The sequence below is a fragment of the Ascidiella aspersa genome, chromosome 4, assembly GCF_963924565.1.
Source record: "Ascidiella aspersa chromosome 4, kaAscAspe10.2, whole genome shotgun sequence".
In the NCBI taxonomy this organism is placed as follows: Eukaryota; Metazoa; Chordata; class Ascidiacea; order Phlebobranchia; family Ascidiidae; genus Ascidiella; species Ascidiella aspersa.
This window is the reverse complement of record NC_139450.1, coordinates 17,988,999-18,011,609: the sequence shown is the minus strand read 5'-3', so window position 1 is coordinate 18,011,609 and position 22,611 is coordinate 17,988,999. Positions and strand designations below refer to the sequence as shown.

The 22,611-nt window shown below is 37.9% G+C and overlaps 1 protein-coding gene across 1 annotated transcript; it reads right to left on the bottom strand.

The window, feature by feature from the left end:
- Positions 1-755: 755 nt before the first annotated feature.
- Positions 756-3,815, bottom strand: LOC146148502 (bifunctional arginine demethylase and lysyl-hydroxylase JMJD6-like). The gene is made up of 7 exons (XM_083386729.1): positions 3,420-3,815; positions 3,182-3,332; positions 2,907-3,035; positions 2,705-2,832; positions 2,498-2,633; positions 2,184-2,316; positions 756-1,749 (listed from the first exon to the last, which is right to left on the bottom strand). The coding sequence occupies exons 1-7, from the start codon at positions 3,695-3,697 to the stop codon at positions 1,664-1,666; spliced, it is 1,041 nt and encodes a 346-aa protein (XP_083242855.1). The 5' UTR covers positions 3,698-3,815; the 3' UTR covers positions 756-1,663.
- Between the last annotated feature and the right edge of the window lie 18,796 nt (positions 3,816-22,611).

Genomic DNA, 22,611 nt, shown 5'->3' with positions numbered 1-22,611 from the left:
TACGGTGCACGGTATATTGTGTAATAAAATCCAAAATCTAGCGTTAATGCCATGATACTTTTTTTTATATTTGTCGAAGTTAAACATTCCGAGGTAGCGTTGATGTTTTGTCACCTGAATATGTTTCATTATATGAAATTAAAAGTGTGCACCGGTAGATTTGTTTATGTGTCCAAATCGTACGTTACTTTTGTGGTCGTTTATATGTTTTTCCCATCGTTTTGCCGGTTTCGACAATATTTTTTTGCCGGTTTCGACAATAAATAGCATACGCACATACAACGTTGGCTGTGTGACACAGCTACCATTCTGCTTCCCTTACACTTTACACAGCTTCCATTCTATTTTTTTATGACTTTGTATATTTTACTGTGTGAGCACACATCCACTTTTCCCCAGGGCAGTTCCCCGATTTTTATTCTTTCTTCGTTCAGGCTTCTTTCGAAAACTAAGAAAACAAACGGCCACTTTATCAAACAAGTCCACAATACAAACGAGAATAACTACGCAATTCCAAATACAAGGCCTCCCTGGTGCTTTAGATTAGATATCTATGTTTTTTTTTATATAATGATAATTAAATAGAATGCACCGTTGCGTGGTAGTTTTAAATTAATTAACCTCATCTGATATGATTGCTCACTGTTTGCACTACATCCAGATTCAACTGAAGAGGATAACAGCAGTTTTTACTCGGCTAATCGATTAAACAAAAATCTGTTTTGCAAAATTACTACTAAGCATTGCAAAGAAATATCTTTATTATGACTTTAACAAACGACAAAAAAGGCAGTAACCGCATGTCCAAACCTTAAAATTTAGTGAGATAAACCTTCGGCAACGGTAAAACGAGAAATGTATGGTTTTACTATTAGTGGCATCTTTTATATACATTATATACAAGGGAGTATTGCACTTGAGTCCCATCGACTTTGATCAGGTCTTATTGCCACAGGGCGACTTCTATTTTCCGAGTACACAATGATGTTCTATGCATAAAGTGACAGTGACAGGGGATTGGCGATTGCTGCAAGAAAAATATTATCGTTCACAAACATATTTACATAAAGATATTAAAACTGAATGAGCGGTGTAAGTTGCAATGGCCGTGACTGTTTATCGAGCAAAACTGCATTGGCACAAATAGCATCTCTACAGAACTTGTTTAGTTAATCTCGGATGGCAGTTTGCCGCGTTTACGCTTGGCAGACTTAACAGAATGCTTTTGTATAACATATAAAAAATTCTCATTAAAGCAATATTTTAAATTAAAAACAAAAACAACAACGTTTACAGCAATATTCTTGATTAATAAACTATACAAGGTATGTTTACATTCCACGAAAGTGAATGAAAACTACTGCATGTTGAACCTACATATTAAAGTTGAAGTACGTGTAGTTATTTTAAAATAAGTTAACCATTCCGCACGAAAAATAAACGCTTATTCGCACAAACTACATACAAAACAGAAAACATACCTATAGAATGGTAAACAACGATTTTTTTAATGAGAATACGACACTATGAGTTTAAAGGGCTACGCAAAAATATAGAAAAGGCGTAAACAGACGTCGAGTAAGTTTAGAAGGGTACCAGCTGCAGCATATGGCTTCATGAGCAATATGGCCGGCGCGAGCGTTTCCTCACTTCCTGATAAGAATTAAAAATACTCTGAACCAATCACGATGCTGGTATCGTTGCCGAGGATCTCCGTAGCGTGGTACCACTTATTTGTGTCCAAAACGACTGAAATGGAAAATTAAGTTTTTACTAGAGACAACAATAAGCAAGTAGTATATAAAGTTTATTCAACATTTGTTTCAAGCACAACTTCAGAAATCAACAAGAACGTGTAGCAACACTATGTGTTGTGCCATTTTATTTATTTTTATTGCGTTTTATTGAAAAAATTAGTGTTTGCAATACCATTGAATAATTAAACAATTTTACAAATGACTGCTTCTATGGGTGGTAATGTGTTAAAAAACGGTCAAGCATCCAGCTGCAAGATCTGTGCTGATTTAAAACTTACCCACAGCATCCCACCGATTTGCATTTGAGTTAAACACAAATGTGTTGCTAGGGTAAACAAACATTCAGACTGCAATTTATGTATATAGAACATTTTTAAAAGGTCTTAAAATTAACTATAAAATTGCTATATTGGTTTCTTGACTTACTAATGTCTCCTGGGTTGACAATAATCTCCATCCTGCTGATACAAGTTCCCCAACATTCCGGGGGTGTTTCTAGTATCCATTTTTTTGTCCCCTTGACTTGTGCTTGCCAAGATAAAGACCCAACAAAGTCAATCTAGAAACAAGTAAACTTAGCGTAAAACAACCTAGCAACCAAAAAGTAGTTTTTGTTTGTAATTTACAATTTATGACTACAAGTTTTAGAAACATAATATAGAAATGCCGCATTGGCTCACTAAGGGGGCAAAAATTAAACTAACACTTATAGAGTAATAAATTAGCAACCAACATCATACATGCATATTTGCTCCATATCCCGGTAATCCCATAAACACCCAATCAGTTTTGCTGTGATCAAGTTCCTTGGGTAAAAAGTATGGCAACTTATAGTGCTTTCGCAATTCATTTGCAGCTTTTCCATCACAGTTACTCCTAAAATACAGTACCATCCAAGTTTAAATATCTGTGTCTACTGAAAAGGGAATAAAACTAGGAAAACTTACCATCCAACATACCACGGTTTGCCACTACCAGCCACTCTATCATCTGACATGTTAAAAAACTCTTCCAAGTCTTTAAATTCAGTTCGGTAGGGAAAGAACTGACAGTCCTGTTTTACTCTCTCAAGTGCCTTTACAATCAAAAAAGAAAGTTCAATTTAAGCAAACACCACAAACTAGTTTAAAAAATAATTATAATGTATACCTCTGAGCCTGGCTTGTAAATTTCATTGAAGTATTTGAAGCTAAATGTTTCTTTAGCAGTCCAACCAGCCTGGCCATCTTTAATAAGCACAGGCTGCATAGAGAAGGCATAGTTGTCCAAAAAGTCATCCTAAATTTTTTTAAAGAATGTGGTTAGCAATGGCAAGAACATTCCAGAAAATAATTCCGGACATTCCTTCTCAATACCCTGAATATGTTTTCACACATACATGTATATATATTTATTTATTTACAAATGCTTGTGACAAATCTTACATGTGATAAATTGTAGACAGTCTTTACTCCAGTGACATTTGAACACTGATCACAACCAACAGGTGGGCGAAATGGGTCTTGCATTCCTTCAGGCATCATATATACACATGATTCACTTTCAGGTGATCCCAAACCCGACAAAGTAAAGAAACTAGAAATTTAAAAATATCAATTCAGATTTAAATACTTTATACATTTTACAATACAGTAGCATTTAAGTTAATTAAAATGTACGCACCTTGAAACAAAAAATCGTCCAACCTTGGTTTCCTGTTTAATAGACATGTAAACTGATGAAGGAATCCCAAAAATGATTAGGAAAGCTACACCAGCATACAGAACCGCGCCGTTTCGCCGTGACCATTTTAGTCCGTCGTTTTTGATCTGCTTTACCGACTTTGACCTGGCTACATCTTCGTCTGTTATACGTAACTCTTCTTGGGCGCTTTTCAGCAGCTTATAAAAGTCTTGCGAAGTAACAGGCAAAACCTGAGTTGCGTCAGTTTGCTCTCCCATTTGAATACCAGTTAAGTTTAAATCAAAAACTCTCTTCGGCTGATAGCTGTCTTTGATAGTGTGTGATTAATTGCAAACCCAACCAATACATTAGAAAAAAGCAGCATCAATGTGTAGAAGAAGTTTCTTGAGCGTGACATATGCGCATCGAGGCACAAGATGGCCGTCAGTTCAAATAAGGGCACCATACGTCCGGTCCACGGCTTACATCTGTGCCTGTGAGTACTATAGGAACGAATTCAACAATTCGCGTTGATTAGAATCCAGTGATGGCAGCATTTTTTCAGAAAATATTAAAACCATTGACTACTGCTGGAGTTCCTCACTGTTTTAGGCTAGGTAGGGCACTTGCAGGCTGCACTGGAGTCGCTTAAAGCGTGCACACTGCACATCGCATCAAATATTGCACCAATTATATCAATTATTAAATCAATCGCGTCATTTATATGCACATTGCATGAAAGTGCTTGCATATATATTGTCAAACAATAAAAATTGTTAAAGCCTTAAAAATATGCTGGATTCAGCATAGTTGCATAAGTAAGTCCTGCAAAAGTGTTTCAAACGGGGCAACTCGTAGCTTAATGCAAAATGACTCGCGTATTAAATGAAAAAAATAAAATGATTAAGTACACGTTACGTTAGTTTTTAAATTAAATAATTTTCAAGAAATCCAACAATTTGGCCCACATCATGGCTTTTTAAAGCAGTGGTTCTCAAGCGGGGTGACGCCGGCACCTTCGGGTGCCATTTCTAATCAAGGCTGGGGGATAGGTACGCTACATATTTTGGAATCTTTAGGTATCCGATTTTTGCTTAGCTCTTACAACTTTTTGTATTTGATGAGAGTGGAATAAATCCCATCATAAAGTTGATGTGTGTTGTTACAGATCCGTTTATTGTGACATTTTAGTGAATTACCTGCGGAAAAGTATTATAGGGGTGCCGCAATCTTATTATTTCTGAGGGGTGCCGCTAGCAGAAAAGGCTTAGAAACACTGCTTTAAAGAATCGACGCGAAAGACTGATGCAAATTGGATAAACTGAATAGCAAATTTATTTATTAATACAGCTAGTTCATTTAGGCTGCATGCTTTTATGTGTGTAGAGCAGTGGTTATCAACCGCGGCTCCGGGAGCTGTATGCGGCTTTCAAATATATTTTAGCGGCTCGGATAAATATTCAATAACAAACCACTTTTCTTTGTAAAATACTTGGTATTCCCTTATAAAAAATAACTTTAATCCCAATAAAATATACATTTTACTGTCCACCTTATAAGTCGAAAATATTACAGGCTTCGCATGTTACAATTAATAAAACGCCTCAGTAAATATAACATAAACGTTATATGACATCACAACGAAGACGTTATATGACATCACAACGAAATATTATTGGGTATAAACGAGGATGCTTTTTGTGCGGTCAAGCTACTGCTGCTGCAGTTTAAAAGCATAGCATATAGGGTTGCCATGCGTCAGGATTTTTCCTGACATGGCAGGCAGCATAGTGTTGAAATATGCGTCAGGGAGAAATGACAAAATCTGCTTATATGTTCGGGATTTGACCGTATCTGTATGAATAATATCGCCAACACATTCACAATATCGAAAACGATAATTGTAACTACTAAAATTAGTTCAAATCTTTATTCAGTTTAATAAATAGTTTTGTATATTCACATGATACGGTACGTGCAACGCTATTCATTGTTACATCACTTTACGACTTTGTTTAAAACCTTTTAATCATTTTGTTTTCACTTTGGAAAAGAGTTTTTGTGTATGTCGCAGTGTTGTAAACCAGTGATTTTGAAATTACAGAAGTCACAGTCAAGTCATTTGTGAAACAACTTAAGTCCAAGTCAAGTATTTGTAGGGGTATGGGTCCGATTAAATGAGTCTTCTGCGATAATTGCCAAGATGAATCGACCACACTCCTACAAGATTTGAGATGGCCTGTCTTCGTGAGGCCATTCAGGTCCAATTCTTTCCTTTAGTTCAGATACATGAACAGTCAATTTTGCTGTCTTAGTAAAAGCTGTAAAAGCCTCTCTGCACTAGGCAGTACTGGGTGATACTGGTTGATACTGGTTGATACTGGTTGATACTGGTTGATACTGGTTGATACTGGTTGATACTGGTTGATACTATTTTTTATTCGATTGTGTCACTATACTTATTGGCGAAAATATTTCTAAAATGCACAGGAAATATTGACGTAGATATTCTTACAATTTTCAATAATAAATCACGTGACAACAAGGCGTGGTCTAAACCTTTTTCTCTCGACTCTTATAGACGGAAATAATATTTTTGTCCAAATATGGCTTGAACAAAAGCGCTTCGATCTACATTGTGACGTAACTGGCGTTCGATTCTAAAATAATGGATTGTTGACAATAAGGCGAATTTCAAAACAAAGCGCTCACATTAAACGGATATACGTAACATCACATTCAGCTCTGACGCATAAAAATTGGTGTAACAAGGCATTCGTTGCAAGAAATCTACGTAACGGAATTTTACCGAAAACTTTCCGCTTATCGTTTGCACATTGGCTGCAAGGAGTAACGTAAACATTAGAATATGGTTACAAAGAATTTAGGCCATAGATTTTTACTGAAAATTTTCCGTTACGACACATCGATTAAAACAAAAATTCTCTGTGTAAACACAATATGACAAAATGGCTTCTACAAATATTCCCACGCTAGATTTTGGAACAGCTTGCATATTAAAAGCTGGTTATTTGTTTGTGAAATGTGTGTGGACACGTGGACGCGAAAATTGTTCGATCACATAACGCATTTGCGCAATTGTTTTAGTCAGATTCCTGATTCCTCGAGAAAGTTTTCTCTTTGGTGCCTGAATTAGCAACCGAGGACTTTGATGTCAGCGTTCGCTGAGTTGCTCGAAATTGTTGTGTGCTTGACACACCATTGCATTGCTGTGGATTGAGCTTTTCAGGCGATCTGTGCGGCAGCAGGGGAAACTCCCTGTTTGGTGCGTTGTAATTTTGACGTCACCGGAAAGCCATTCATTGTGCGCTGCGCTGTGCTGTGACCTTTCGCTGTCCAACGTGCTTTTGTATTCTGAAAAATGCGAAATATTTTTCGGCAGATATGTGTTCGTATGTCTTGAACATTTTTATTGCAACACTTCAAACTTAGGTTATTAACATTTTGGTTATAGACACACATATTTTTTATACTTATATATATATAGGCGCGACAGGTTACACTTAAAGTTTGAGACAATTAATTACTGGAATATATATTTATTTATATATTTTATATTTTATATAGTTTTTAAGCATTTTAGTAACATTAAGAAATCATCAATTAATCTATTGCAATAAATAATCATTCAATTTTACACAATATTTGATTCGTACAGTTTCTGCAAGATTTCACTCTATTACATTGGCGATACAATTACTTACATTCAACAGAGATTATAAATACGATTCATCAGGTTACATTTGTTATTCAAATTAATACAATACATATTCACATCATTTTGTTTAGTAAACGTCTGTTATTCAGTGTTCACGCAACATTCAGGTTTTCCTCTTATTTAATTATTCTTCGTCCTCCCCAGGTTCAAATGGGATTTCATTTTCGTTTGGTATTTCTATGACTTGCGGATTCGCATTTAAAAAGGGAAAACGTTGTTGAATATATCTCCTAACATTTTGTAACTGTGGGTTCATTATAGGCCGTAAGCGGATTAGACAGTTTCTTATCGTTTAAATTGTTAAGATTAGCCCCCACAATAAAGTTATTATTGTTAAGGTCGAGATTAGTGCATTAGCAATAGGGTTCGTTACCGTTGATATTAACATTAAGAAACTATTTCTCAGTAGTTTTTCTGGGCTGCCATGTAAAGGGTTCGAAAGGGCGTAGGTTGAGTCATTAGTTTCTTGCCCCTCTATAAAATATTTCAGGCGTTCTGCCTGAAGGCTTGAAGTGCGGAGAGTTGCAATGATCGCATTTAAATCATTTGCTTGATTTGAGTCATAGCCTAATTCCATGGAAGTTATGGCAAAATCATTGGCTATATGGGATACATTGATTGGCATTAGTGTTGGTGAAAGTTGCGTCACATCGTTCGATGTGTGCACTAATGTATAGTTTAGGAAAAGATAAAATGTTCCTTTTATCTTGAAACGTAAAATTCGATTAGGTTTGTACGTTTCTAAGTGGTCGATCGAAGTAGAGGCGTAATTCGCAGTTGTGTACTGGAACACCGTCTGATGGGGTTTATCGGTTGCTAGCTTACCGATTCTGTCCATAAGAGGGCGTGTGGCATATAGCCCTTTGTACGCCAAATGCCGCCGTAAGCGCAATGTTTCAGTTGAACAAGCGATTTCAGAAATTGTATCGCCAGTTCGAATTGCGTACTTTGGTGATCCTGATAAAATTGATAAGATCTGCGTTGGGAATAACGCAGCTTGGTTTTTTAGTGATAAGGATATGAGTCGCTGAAGTTTGCACTCTAGGTAATTAATTTGACTGGTTTGTGATTTTATAGTGTCTGTAAAATCATCTTCCAGGTCCTGCAGGTACGAGAGGAAAAGTTTTGGGACGTTGTCCCGTTTCAAGAGGGGAGACGCACTTTTGAATGAGTTTAATTCGCAATCATATGGAATCATTACGAAATCGCCGAAACCACAAATTGCGCCGCGATCAACGCATTGAGATTTCGCTGAACACAAGGTCCAGTGATGTATTGAAATTGAGAGGCTTTTTATCTCTAAACGGTACGGTATACCTTCGTCAGAAAAATGTAATGACAAAGTTGTATTTTTCGCAAATTTTATTTGCGGACATTTTAAGTTTCGGGGCGGTTGCCATATAAAACTTATATGGTTCAATTCGCAATGCCCGTTTCTAACATCGCAATGTGTTAGTTCTTGATAAGGGGAAATGATTTTGTTATTTTGATGGTCATAGAGGAGAGTCGATCGTGTCAATACAGCGTTGACAACAGTTTCATGAGTAGTAGTTGGCCAAACATACTTATATTTAGGACGGTTATGTGTTTTGAAAACACCTTCTTCGTTAGGCTGTAATTTTCCGATGCCATTGGCGTTTAGACTTTTATTCCACATATCGCATTCAATAGTGGAAGGCATATTATCATAATCGGTTATTTCGGAATGCGTTTTCGCACCAAAAAAATAATGAGTCATTTGTAATTTCGTTACTATTCGTTGACACGTAACTACTGGGATTTTAAGAAAGTGACGATTCGGTTTGTAAACAGCTACTTTGCATTGTTTAATTTTATGAGGAGTATGCGCGTGACAGGGAGGTGATGTTTGTATATCGTATTCCGCTTTCTTTAATTGGGGATTGCAAACTGGGAGGACGAACATAAACGATGCTTTACAAATATTTACATAAAATAATAAACACAATACTAACAAGCGTAGGGAATTCATTGTAGGTTAAGGGGCGTATTCTTCAAGGTAGGCGGGTCTCCTTGGAATACGTGCGCCGGATTTCCTTTGCGTTTGAGGTGTTGTATCAGGAGGTGAATCTCTAATATTTCGTTTCCGATTTCTGACTCGCTTGCGTTTGTTCTGTGGAGCAGAATGTTGGGATATTGTTGGAGTCTCATTGTCGGATATTTCATTATCACCAGCTGAATATTTTATTATCTCGTCTAGCGTTCGCGCTGCTTTTAATCGATTTATTGAAACCACGTATGGCTTAGAGTTTCTGAGAACTGTATAATACTTTGGCGTTCTACTTATTACGTTATACGGGCCGTCAAACATTGGTTGTAAAGGTCGTCTAACCGCATCATGTCGTATATACACTTGTTTGCAAGTGTGCAAGCGTGGGTCCATATAAGTTTTCTGTTGCGCTGATTTTCTAGGTTGGCGATATTTGAAACGCTCTAAGAACCTCTGCTGTCGTCTCATAAAGCGGCTGTCAGGCTCTGCCTCATCGCATGCATCATTACCTTCGAAAAACTGGCCTGGCAAACGCAAATTTGTACCATAGATTATTTCTGTAGGGGTTGCCTGTAAATCTTCTTTATAAGATGATCTAATAGCTAACATCGCCATCGGCAGGCAATGATACCAGTCTTCCGTGCTTAAAGCCGCTTTCAATGCTTTTTTTATTATTTGGATATTTCTTTCAGCTGAACCGTTCGCTTGCGGGTTATACGCGGTCGTGTGTATATGGCGTATGCCAAGAAATTTCATAGCGGAATCCCACTCTGCGCCCATAAATTGGCTGCCTTTATCTGTTGTTAATATTTCTGGGACACCAAAATTTGCCACCCAAGCATGCATAAAAGCGTTTAATACGGTTTCGGCTCGAATGTCTGAGATAGGCGCAGCGACTGGATATCGTGAAAATCTATCAACTATGACCAGAAGATACGAACATCCACACGATTCGGGTAACGGACCTGCTAAATCGCAGTTTACTTGTTGAAATTTGCGTGACATGTCGGGGTACTGTTGCCACGGCGAAACAGTATGTCTAGTTACTTTTGTTCGTTGACAAGCGTTGCATGCGGTCGCCCACACCGTTACATCTTTTCGTAACCCAGGCCAAACATAACGCTCTGTTATCATTTTTATTGTTTTCTTTACTCCTGCATGGGACATATTATGTACACTGTCAAAAATTATACGTCGGAAACCAATTGGAATTATCGGTCTACTGCGGTTTGGCATGCTTGTATCGCATAATAAGTTTTCGTTAGAATTGGGTACTTGCTTGCACTCTACTTTTAAGGAGTGGTTTCCTTCGAGGAACTCTATTAATTTATAGTCCTGTTTTTGTGCTGCCGCAATGTCGCTCCAATTGATTTGGGCTGCATGTTTAAAAATGTGATTTACATCGGGTCGTGACATTAAGTCAGCAACCAGGTTAGTTGCCCCAGGGAGGTATCTTATATCTGTTGTGAACTCGGATATATATGCTAAGTGTCTTGCCTGTCTATCGCAATCGGATACTCGCTCAGAGGCAAAGGCTTTGGTAATCGTTTTATGGTCAGTATAACAGGTAAATTTTCTTCCTTCAAGGAAATAACGGAAGTGCTTAATTGCCAAAACTATTGCTAATAATTCACGATCGAAAGTGCTGTAACGGCTTTGACATTGATTGAGGGATTTTGAAAAGAAACCCAGTGGCTCAACTTTCGAATCTATTTTTTGTTGTAGAACAGCGCCCACACTCTTATCTGACGCGTCGGTGACTAATGCGATCTCAGCATCCGGATTAGGATAAGCTAGCAGCGCATGATTCAACAAGCACTGTTTTGCTTTTTCAAACGCAAAATTCGCCTCGTCTGTCCACTGTACAATTGCATTTCGTTTTGACTTTTTACCCTTCATAAGGTCGTAGATTGGAGCTAAAGTTCTAGATAATAAGGGCACGCTGGGCGCAAAGAAGTTTAACATTCCAGCGTACTTTCTTAAGCCTTTTGTATCCCTAGGTCTAGGGAAATCTTTGATTGCAGTTACTTTTTCCGGATTTGGTCGCACGCCTTCGGGCGTGATCACATGCCCTAGGAAGGTTACACTTTTTCTACCATAAACGCATTTTTTTGCATTCAACTTTAGGCCAAATTCGCTTAGACGTTGGAAAACTAACTTCAAGTGTTGTATATGCTCCGCCTCATTTCTGCTGAAAACTAGGATGTCGTCTACATAGCAAAATACAAATGTCAATCCTCTCATGGCGCAATCAATTAGCCGTTGAAAATTCTGCGCGGATGTCTTAAGGCCGAAAGGACTTCTAACAAAATGAAATAGACCTAAAGGTGTCGCGAGAGCAGTTTTGTGCCTGTCTTCATTAGCAATCGGCACCTGATGGAAAGCCGATTTAAGGTCAAGGCACGAGTAAATGCTCGAGCCGTGTAATAAATCATAACTGGTTCTAAGATTAGGTAAACCGTATTTATCATCAATTAGTAGTTTATTCAATTCTCTATAGTCTCCTACAATTCTTAATTCCTTAGTCCCTGCCTTTGGAACAGCGTGCATAGCCGTAGAATAATGTGAACAACTAGGAACCAGAAGTCCGGAGTCTACCATTTCCGTAATTTGTTTTTTTAATTGAGCATAGCGTTCTGGGTGAACTCTATGCGCGCGAGCTGAGGGTGGTCTCCCAGGTTTTGTAGGGAGGTATTGCACGAAATTATGTTTGACTTCGGCGTGGAAGTCTACTGGGGAAGTGAGGTCTGGAAACTCTTTTATTAAGTTTTCGTATTGTATTTCAACCGGGATTTCGTTGCCATCAGTACGTTTAACATGATGTACGACCTTTAACTGCGTTTGTGATTTGGCGCACTCTAAAAGGTTGCTTGCTGAGTGCAAAACTAATTCATGTTCTCTAAGGAAGTTATAACCTAATATTGGCGTTTTAACTTCACATATATTGAAATTTCCTTCCATGGCGCCAAAACCTATATCAATATTAATTTGTTTCTTACCGTAACTTTTTATGTGACTGCCACTTGCTGTGCTAAAACGGGAGGGAACTTCTGTGGTATCGGCATAGGTTTTTGGTATAAAACTCTCTATGGCGCCACTATCAACCAAGTATATTTGATTTGAGATCCTATCTAAAACATACGGTAAGGTTTCATTAGATTCTAAGGCCACATATTGGTTACCTTTTCTTAAATGGTTTACATTTGGTCTGCCATAATTGCATGGCTGTTCACAGCGTTTTGCTTTATCTCCAAATAAATCATGATAATAACATATGTCTTTATTTTGTTGTGGTCTATGGGGAAAGTTCGACCTTTGGAATCCCGCGCCGTAATCTCTTTGCGCCCCCCTGCTACTATAATTTGTATTAGGCCGCGCGTCGCCGTATCGTTGACTCCGCATCGGGTAATGCCTTGCTGTTTGATAATATGAATTTTCGGGTTTTCGCGGGCTATTAAACGTGTTATTAGGTTTCCACGGCTGACGATAATTATTCTGATGTACATGGCTAGTTTTGTTACTCGTGGATGCACGCTGGGCAGTCATTAATTCATTTACTTTAGCGGTTAATGAAGCGATGGTGTCGGGTTCTTCAATCCTTTTAATAGCGCTACTAGTTTTTTTAGTAATGTCATGAAATTCATCTGCATATTTTCCTAAAACACGAAGGGTCTTACCTTTTTGGGCCTGTATTGTTGGTCTAATTATTTCTGGTAATAAATCTATAAATCTACTGTGCAATATTGCTTTGGCCGTCGCATCTGCCTCTGGGTCTAATGGGCAGAGAGCTAACAAACGGCCAATTAACATGGAGGGTCTCTCATTTGCCTCCGCACTTAAAGCATTTACCCTACGTACCCATTCGGTGGGGTTCGTTCCAAAAACATGACTCAAAATCGCCCTTTTTAACTCCGTATATGGCTTTTTAGCAAGGCTCGCTTCTGCTAATTGCGTAGCATATTTGCTAGATTGATCTGCGGTAAAACTAGCGGCCAGCAACGCGAACCTATTGTCCTCGTTGTCTATGCCATTCGAATCATAAAATTTATCCAAAAATACAAAATACGATTTAATTTTTGCGCTCGACCAGACGGACGGTATCTTGAGTAAAGAGTTTCTTAAACTTCCAATGCCATTATCCTCGTTTTTGCTCGAATGAGAGCTTGAGTCATCATTTGGGGTGCCTAATCCTGACGTGGTTGGGATATTATCGCTAAAATCAGGGGTTTGATTTTGTGGCAAAGCTATATTTTGGGTTTCTGGGGTATCAGTGGGATTTTGTATACCCATTGAACTAGCAGCCGCGACGGTGTCGCTGTCATCTGTTTGTTCGTTAGAGGCCATTAGTGCCTTGGCGTGGCTACGGGTAATTCTAGGCGAATATTCAGACGTTTTTAATTTTTCCTTTTTTTTAGAGGGAGGTTTGAAAGTTGCCTTTCGTTTAATTTTACTAACAGAAAACTGAACGTTGCGTTTCATACACTTAAAAATACGGACATTTACTTACTAATATTCAATTGGTCGAAAAGCACGCTCGTTGAAATCTCGGTGTACAGGGCTGTCGGCGAAAAAGATGTGCACAATTTTCCTTGTGCAGTCGGGTCGGGGTCGATCCAAAGTTCCGCGGTTGACGGCAAAGTATTTGACCAAGACGTCTACCTTCGTATCTGGATTGTTGCCTCTGGAGTTCTTCGAATCCTTCACTCGATGGAACCAATTTGTAGGGGTATGGGTCCGATTAAATGAGTCTTCTGCGATAATTGCCAAGATGAATCGACCACACTCCTACAAGATTTGAGATGGCCTGTCTTCGTGAGGCCATTCAGGTCCAATTCTTTCCTTTAGTTCAGATACATGAACAGTCAATTTTGCTGTCTTAGTAAAAGCTGTAAAAGCCTCTCTGCACTAGGCAGTACTGGGTGATACTGGTTGATACTGGTTGATACTGGTTGATACTGGTTGATACTGGTTGATACTGGTTGATACTGGTTGATACTATTTTTTATTCGATTGTGTCACTATACTTATTGGCGAAAATATTTCTAAAATGCACAGGAAATATTGACGTAGATATTCTTACAATTTTCAATAATAAATCACGTGACAACAAGGCGTGGTCTAAACCTTTTTCTCTCGACTCTTATAGACGGAAATAATATTTTTGTCCAAATATGGCTTGAACAAAAGCGCTTCGATCTACATTGTGACGTAACTGGCGTTCGATTCTAAAATAATGGATTGTTGACAATAAGGCGAATTTCAAAACAAAGCGCTCACATTAAACGGATATACGTAACATCACATTCAGCTCTGACGCATAAAAATTGGTGTAACAAGGCATTCGTTGCAAGAAATCTACGTAACGGAATTTTACCGAAAACTTTCCGCTTATCGTTTGCACATTGGCTGCAAGGAGTAACGTAAACATTAGAATATGGTTACAAAGAATTTAGGCCATAGATTTTTACTGAAAATTTTCCGTTACGACACATCGATTAAAACAAAAATTCTCTGTGTAAACACAATATGACAAAATGGCTTCTACATATTTTTAAAAAAGTCCCAGTCCAAGTCATCTCCAAGTCAAACCAATAATAAAATAATAATAACCATTAAATAGGACAATTAAACTCGTCCGATTATAAGCAATAATTAAAATAAAAAATAACAAAAATACAACATATACTAACCTAATGTTTTATGTTCAAAACTTCCGATAAATAGCTTAATTTTATAATAAAATAGAAAATGAATACCCTTAATTTCAACCCAAGTCAACTTAATGACTTAAGTCCAAGTAAAGTTATTTGTCTAAAAGACTTCAGTCAAGTCAAGTCATTTTACCAAAACGACTTAAGTCAAGTCAAATAATTTGAAAACAGTGACTTAAGTGCACTCAGCAAGTCATTGACTTAAGTCATCTCAACACTGGTATTGCGTTCTATTTAGTCAGTTTTAGTTAGAAACATTTAACTAGTATGTTTATTCATTTTTATACTGTAAGTTTAATAATGGCAAAACCTAGTAAGCAAGATTATATAGTATTTTTTGCAAATATAGAACTGCATATAAACACTAATCGGACCTAGCTAAATCTTTAGGGAGTTAGTTAGGGCCGGATTAAGGGTACTATAGGCCTAAGGCTACCAGGAAAGGGCCTATAATTTTGCAAACGAAGCTACAAAAAATAGTAAAAACAGATACATAAAAAATTAAAGTTATTTACTGCAAAATAACACAAACATAATATAAACATGTAATAAATGTAATTAAGTGTCATAGACTCATAGTTGTGGGACCAGTGTATCACTTTTAACATTTTTGCATCTTCAGGTTTTATTTGCGTCGTAAAATAGGATTTAGAGGTCGTAACGGGAGGTTTAATATCCCCTTCAACATACCATAGCTTTTAACTCAAAATGTAAGAAGAGAAAAGTTAAATAAATGCACCTACTTCCAATCTTGCCACTCGCAAACGTACGATTATGCGTAAAACTTTGCGAAAAAACGTAATAAAAGGATACAATATTCTACTTTGAACATCCCCACTTGCGAGTAAATCAAAGAACGTGTCAGAAAAATTAGTTACAATACGTTACAAGAAAGGTCATAATTGAAACCACAATTTAAGTTAACAGGCAAGTTTTATAAATAAAGACACTTGTGTAGTTGGGTTTTGCAAACTATGACCTAGCTAAAGAGTTATGCCCGTGGCCCCCCAATGACCTCTCCGTGGTTGAGAAACTATGTTCTAGATTCTAGAACAAAATACAAATTGTATTAGGCCATAATTACTTTTTTGCCTCAAAAATCGTTTTATTGTTTCAAATATTCGAATAACTATTTTAAATGAAAAGAGGAAAAAAGCTGACGAGTCACTGTTCCCTATGATTCACTGGTCCCACATCTCCCCTATTACAATGTAGCCTATATTTAAAATTACATTTTCCTTACCTTACAGCTAGCAACGTATATATAGGCTAGTTCATACGAAACGCGTTTTAGCGTACGACGCAACACCGGCGCCCTAATGGCGCAGGTCAAACTAGGTCGTCTAAACGTCGTTACCAAAACGACCCATGTCAGACCTAACCGAGCGATCGACCCTTACCCTCCCCCTACAGTTTCAGGCGTTATTTTGGCCATTTAGACAATATTACGATGAATTTAGGAATATTTTGACAGCTTTAGGTCTTATTCAGACGATTTGGATCTTATTCTGTACTGGGCAGTAATCTGCGTATTTGGCTTTATTATGTCATTGGTCTTAATACTATTGGTTTATAAATTTTTCTGCTTTAGGTATTGTTGCTTTTTAGGTTTTATTGTGTGTTCCCCTTAAAAGTGATAGCATAGAACATAAATAGTTCTTAACTCGTTTGCAGCAGAAATGAAACGATTTATTTATCTACTCACACACAAGGCACACATTGACTTGACTCAGTCATTCGTTTTTAAGCAAAAACTGTACTGTACTGGTATTAAATCTGTATCACTATCTGCTTACAAAAATTTAAACTTTGGAGGGCCGAAATTTTTAAAAATTAGGGCCGAATTTTTTCAGGACCTAAGGCTATAGCCTTATTAGCCTATTGGTTAATCAGGCCCTGGAGTTAGTGATGTACTTAGGGGTGAGGTTTGAGGTTAGTTAAAGTGCTGTTTAGGCCTTATTCTGACCTTCTGTAGGTCTTCTTCGGACGGATTTAGGACTTATTCCGATTTAAAACGGTGCCGGTACTAAGAACTGATTATTATGTCTTGGCCCGTTTTGTTGAAATCGGATTAGCCCGATTGTACCGTGTGTCTCATCGCAACCTCGATTATGAAATTCTCGTCAACTTAATCCATACAAAGCCATTTTTACGCTACACGCATGACGCAAGTGTTCATATGTAACTTTACGACGTAACTTGTGACGTCCCCTCTGATCTTGAGTTGGTCAACGCAGTTATTAATTTTCTAGGATTTCGCGTTTCAAACTATGGCAACCCTAGCATACAACAGTTGGTTTGCCAACTTTAACAATGAAACCGCTTAAATTTTGCGCGAATTCGTATTTGCGTTTTTTCCTGTTTTGTATATTAATTTTTTATAAATACCGGTATATCTCCCAAGTGCGTTTACATGTTTTCTTTCTTAACACAACACCAATATTATCGAATGAACGACGTAAGTATTACCTCAAATCTCAATTTTAGCCAAAAAGTCTTGTCTTACATCTTTTTTTCTAACTGAAAACAAAATATCGGCGAGAACTGGATTTTTTTTGCCGTTTTGAAAACATGGTCACCACATTGCTTGCAATACCTTTTGAATCAAATTTAACGCAATGTGCTTTTTAGCGCTTCGCGCGAACTTTTCCCGTGGTTTCTATATAGTCTTTTCCCGTGGTTTCTATATAGTCTTAGGGAAGCCTCACCAGAGGCGTAGCTAAGGGGGTGCTGGGGGGTACATATGTTCCCGGGCGCCAAGGTAGAGGGGCGCCAAAATGAGGCTTACAATTTTTTTACAACAAGGGCAAAAAACGACCACAAGCAAGATGGCACCAGCGGCTGTGGTAGACGTCATCTGATACGCAACCCACAACCAGACTGATGCTGTTAACAGCCATCACAGCAGCCAAGATACTGATTCTGGGTACAGCTGGTTTCGTCTAGCTTAGTGTTCTTAACCTTTATTAAACCGCGCCACCCTTTGGTAATTGTCCTGCGCTTCGCGCCCCCCTACGAAAAGCAATTCGGTATTTCGGAATTACATATTAGTTAGACAACATAAAAAAGAGTAAAGTGTATCGTTGGTCGCACGTAGCGCGAAAAAGTTCTGTTTATTTGGTTAAATTAGCTAAAATAAGGTTCGTGTCTCCGTGTTTCTAGCCTGTTATCATATATAAAATGGTTGGAAAAGGGATAACTTTTATCGTTTATCTATAAGTTAGCCAAACTATAATTTACATAGGACCGTTTTTCTTCGAAAAACATGCAATGGTACTCACAGAGACTTAATTGTGCTAAATACAACTGTCAACAAAACAGGAAAAAAAAAAATAAACGAGAACTTTTTAGAAGTTTCAATCGTTAAGTTGGGCAATAAAACGGAGTTTGTACAGGCGTAATAGTGGTGCCCAACCCAATTGCACAACTATAGCCTACCGTATAATTGTTCCGACTAAACATAGCCCTAGTCGGTCGTAAAAGTAGCAATTATAGTCCAGAAACTGAAAAACTATTAAAAATTAGTAGCGAAGCTCGCAAATAGCAAATCCATGAACTATGTCTTCAGTCACCTACACTTGCAATTTTAATGTAAAGTATAGCAGCGGTTGGCAACCGCCGGTCCGCGCACCGGTACCGGTCTGCGAGGAGTTTGCTACCGGTCCGTAGCAGGGTTGCCAAATTAAAATTTTGATTTAAACCCAAATTGTAAACACTTGAATAAAGTAAAACAATGGGTATTTTTATTATTAAAACAAGCTAAATGTTAGTCTGTGCTCATAGGCTCCCGCACGGGGGTGACTTGCCCCCCCCCCCCTGGAATTTCAAAATGCGAATATTAGTATTATTTTTAAGTGTAATATGTATTACTTATGAAGGTTAAAAATATTATACATTATCCATTGCCCCCAGTGGCGTATCGAGGGCCGCGGGAGTTCTTACCTCCTTTTGTAAGTGATATTATCGTTTTTTGTTCGCTTTTGTCATGGTTTAACAAACTGTTCGAAGCGGCGTGCTTTTTAAGTAATTGGGTCACGCGTCCGTATACGCTGGAAGTTTTTCTCTTTCGATATTTGTTTAGGTTGACTGATTACCAAGTGTGTATTCGACAATTGACAACGCTAAGTCAAACCTTCTTTCCTTTTTTCTCGCTAAAAAACGTCGAGTTATACGGAGTATGTTCCTCACTGTTCGGTCTCTGCGCTAATATCCGATGTTGGTGTAACATCGACATTTGTTTAACTGAAGCAGATTCTTAAAAGAAGGTATAATGGTGACTGTCGTGCGCGTTTCAAAGTCTCGATTTTTAAGTATAATAGTTAACGCAAAATTATGCTCTTTAAGCATACTGTAAGACCACGTGCTAAGTGTGCAATAGACACAGCTTATTTACCCTCAACCGCAGCTTGTAATTTAGCTGACTTGGCACACAGCTCGGCGCAGATGTTGCGCTAATCGTGGCATAATGACACCCGGAAAAAACGATCTTCGTTTAGTATTGCAGGTGGTGAAAGACGTGCTTGTAATTTAGCGCTCGTTCCGTTTCATGGACCTTGAAAAAGTCGAATTATGTGTGACTCTACCACAATTAGTCACACATATTTCACGGTCTTAGTTTGTTTTTTCGCCCCAAGTTAAAGATTGCACACTGTGATTTCGCAGGTGCCTGACAGGATTGTCGACGACGCACGCGGTCGCTTTTGCTGGACGTATTTGGCTGTTTCTAATTAGTTTTTTTATCAAGTCTTGCAATCACCATTCTATGACGTCTTACTGTCACTGTTTTATGACGTCATCATTTATTAACGTCAGACGAAAAATAGGGGAATTCCCTAAGTTGAAAATTCAGGACACCCCCTTTTTGATTTTCTGGTTACGCTCCTGATTGCCCCCCCTGGAAAATTTTCTGCGGGCGCCCCTGTCTGTGCTTCGTACATTTTTATATAACCATTATTTTATATTTTGAAATCAAAGTGTCGTGTATGGTCTGGTCAAAAAGGGATCTAAAATACATTAAATATAATACAAAGTGTAACTTATTTTAAAATAATGCTGTAAATACTCTTATTTTAACAGGCGGGTAGAAGTAGGAAAAGGTAATAATGGTATACAAGCAGTGGTGGGATTCAGCCGGTTCGCACCGGTTCTATACCGATCGACTCACAAAGATCATCCTGGAACCATTACTGTCAATGGATTTTTGCATCTAATCTTGATACACCGATTTTTGAGATCCTTTCAAAATGTGCGAAGTTCGCACGTAACAGTTATACATGGTGTTAATTTTTATAGTTTTAGTGATTTTTCTTTTGTGATTGTTTGTCTGGGGACGACTGCTGCTTTATTTTGCTATTGCACTGTCTTCTATTTATCTTCATGAAACGAAGTTCTGCCGTATATATAAAAAAATAATCAGTTTATTTGCCGAATAATATGACTTTTGACAACAGAACCAAAAAAAAAACTATGACTTTTCTGATAGAACCGGCTGACAAAATTTGAATCCTCCCACTATACAAGTGTAATTTAAGAAAAAACATTGAAGGCTTAAAAGTTTTATTGAAATGGGCCGCGGGCTTGGTTAAATTGCCAAGTTCAATAATTCCCAGTTGGGAACAGCTCTTTGAGCAAAACACTCTTAAAGTTCGCATTGAAAAAAGTTTTTTTTTACGACTAAAAGATGAACAATAAGTTTGGATATTTGCTGGACGTTAAAGACTCTTCTATCTGACACAGACGAGGATGCAACGCGTTGAAATTGTGCAGATTTTGCGAATTTCTACGACACGAACATCAATGGCAACGATCTTTTCATTGAAATTGGTGATTGCCGAATGCTGCTCAGTAACCGAACTGAAGCTCTACCAGAAACTCCTTTAGAGTTTGTTGATTTTATTGTGTTTTATGATGATGACGTATTTCCAAATATGCGATCTTCACTACAAATTCTGTTAACAATAGCAGTTTCAATTGCAAGTTGTGAGCGGTCGTTCAGCAAATTGATCTGCGTGCAACGCCGTGCATCAATGGGACAGGATCGTCTCAAAGATTTTGCTATTCTTAGAGTTGAAAGAGAAACATTGGAAACAACAGATTTCGATGACGTGATTGACCAGTTTGCGACAGTCAAATCAAGAAAAATAACCTATATAGTTGTTAATCATTCATGTTTGACAGTGACTATAAGTGAGCCTTACGTGCAGTTTGTATAACCAAAACGCTTCTTAACTGTTTTCCGTATAAAGTAGGTATATTATGTTAATTCAATAAAAAATGTGATTAAACATGGAGGAGGGGGCGCCAAATTTATAGTGTGCCCCCGGGCGCAAAATGCCCTCGCTATGCCTCCGAGTCTCACACCGTGTTTGTCAAAATCAGCTTGATTTAAACCAATATATCAAGTATGGGGAATTATTTTTGTGTTCCGAGATCTCTTAAATTAAAGTTTTAGCCAATTTAAACCAAGAATATATAGTTGCATTACCTAGATAATTTGGAAGAAATTGCATTTTGTAGAGACTAAGTCAACACTAGCATTAAGTTGTAGACACCAAGAAAGGGTAAAAATACCCAGGCGTACCTGGCGCGAAACCGAACCCGACCTGAAACCGTCGAACCGAACCCGACCTGAAACTTTATGAACCGGTTTTGGGCCAATTTTTCTCGAACCGTAAACGAACTGGGACTGTAGAGGTGGGTAGTAATGAGAATCATTTAATTGTCTTTTGTGCCTCGATGTACCAAACTCACAACTACAACGTAGATACTGCATTCAAATTGAATTGTTCATCTTCTGCTTCATACTCCTAATATGCTTCGTATTAAACCTTAGCTCAGAAAACAATCACTCGACCTTGCAGCAGCAACCATTCTGTTTATTAACTGGACAAGACTGGATGATATTCGCTTAACGCTTCTGCTTATACATGTGAGAATTTCGCATGAACAACAAAAGGACAACACGGAAAGCGGAAGTGATTCGGAACCCGAAGCCTTTCTGGCACCGGGAACTGCAACAGTAACCCGTTCACACAGGTGAAAAACCTATGACGGAAATATGTGTCACGATATAACATTATTCACGTGTGAAACAGCCAAATGCTTTGTTCTCAGAGTGACAGCGGGTGTTTGGTAAAGGCACGCACGATTTACAAATCGCCAATCATTACATTGTAAAAAGAACACAACTCAAATAAACGTCTTAAATACTCAATAAAACATCTTAAATGACCGCTGTTGCTACAGGACTGTTTTTTAAGATTGGCGTGGAACCGGAACTGAACCAAATATTTTGAAAGAATCTGAACCGTAATCGAACCCGAACCTGTCAAAAAGCGATTCACTCCAGCATTACGTCACAACCTGTATATTACAGAGTCAAGTTATATACAGTGTTTAAAATATTAAAAAAAAGAATAAAACGTTGTGATTAATGAGCTGCTTGTTTTTTAATACATCATAAAGCTTATATTAAATACGAGTTTGTATATTTCAACAGGTGAGACATGACCACCGTGCTATCTGAACTCCACTAAATCGAAACTAAACAAACTGTTATAGCATTTCAAAGTGCATACTGTCAGGTCGCTTATAGATTTATTGTACATTCACATAATTTAGCATATTTCGCTTTCAATAAAAGAGCTTACAGCGCGATAAAAACACGTGTTGCCAGTAAGGAGCGCATCATTGACTGTTGTGTTTAATCCAACAGCAGCGTGACACTATATAGCA

Excerpts from the sequence above, each read along its gene's own strand:
- LOC146148502 (XM_083386729.1), bottom strand. The coding sequence starts at position 3,697 with ATGGGAGAGCAAACTGACGCAACTCAGGTTTTGCCTGTTACTTCGCAA. Across the intron at positions 2,317-2,497 it reads GATATGGAGCAAATATGCAT|ATTGACTTTGTTGGGTCTTT; the intron begins GTATGATGTTGG and ends ACTTGTTTCTAG. Across the intron at positions 1,750-2,183 it reads TGTCAACCCAGGAGACATTA|TCGTTTTGGACACAAATAAG; the intron begins GTAAGTCAAGAA and ends TTTCCATTTCAG.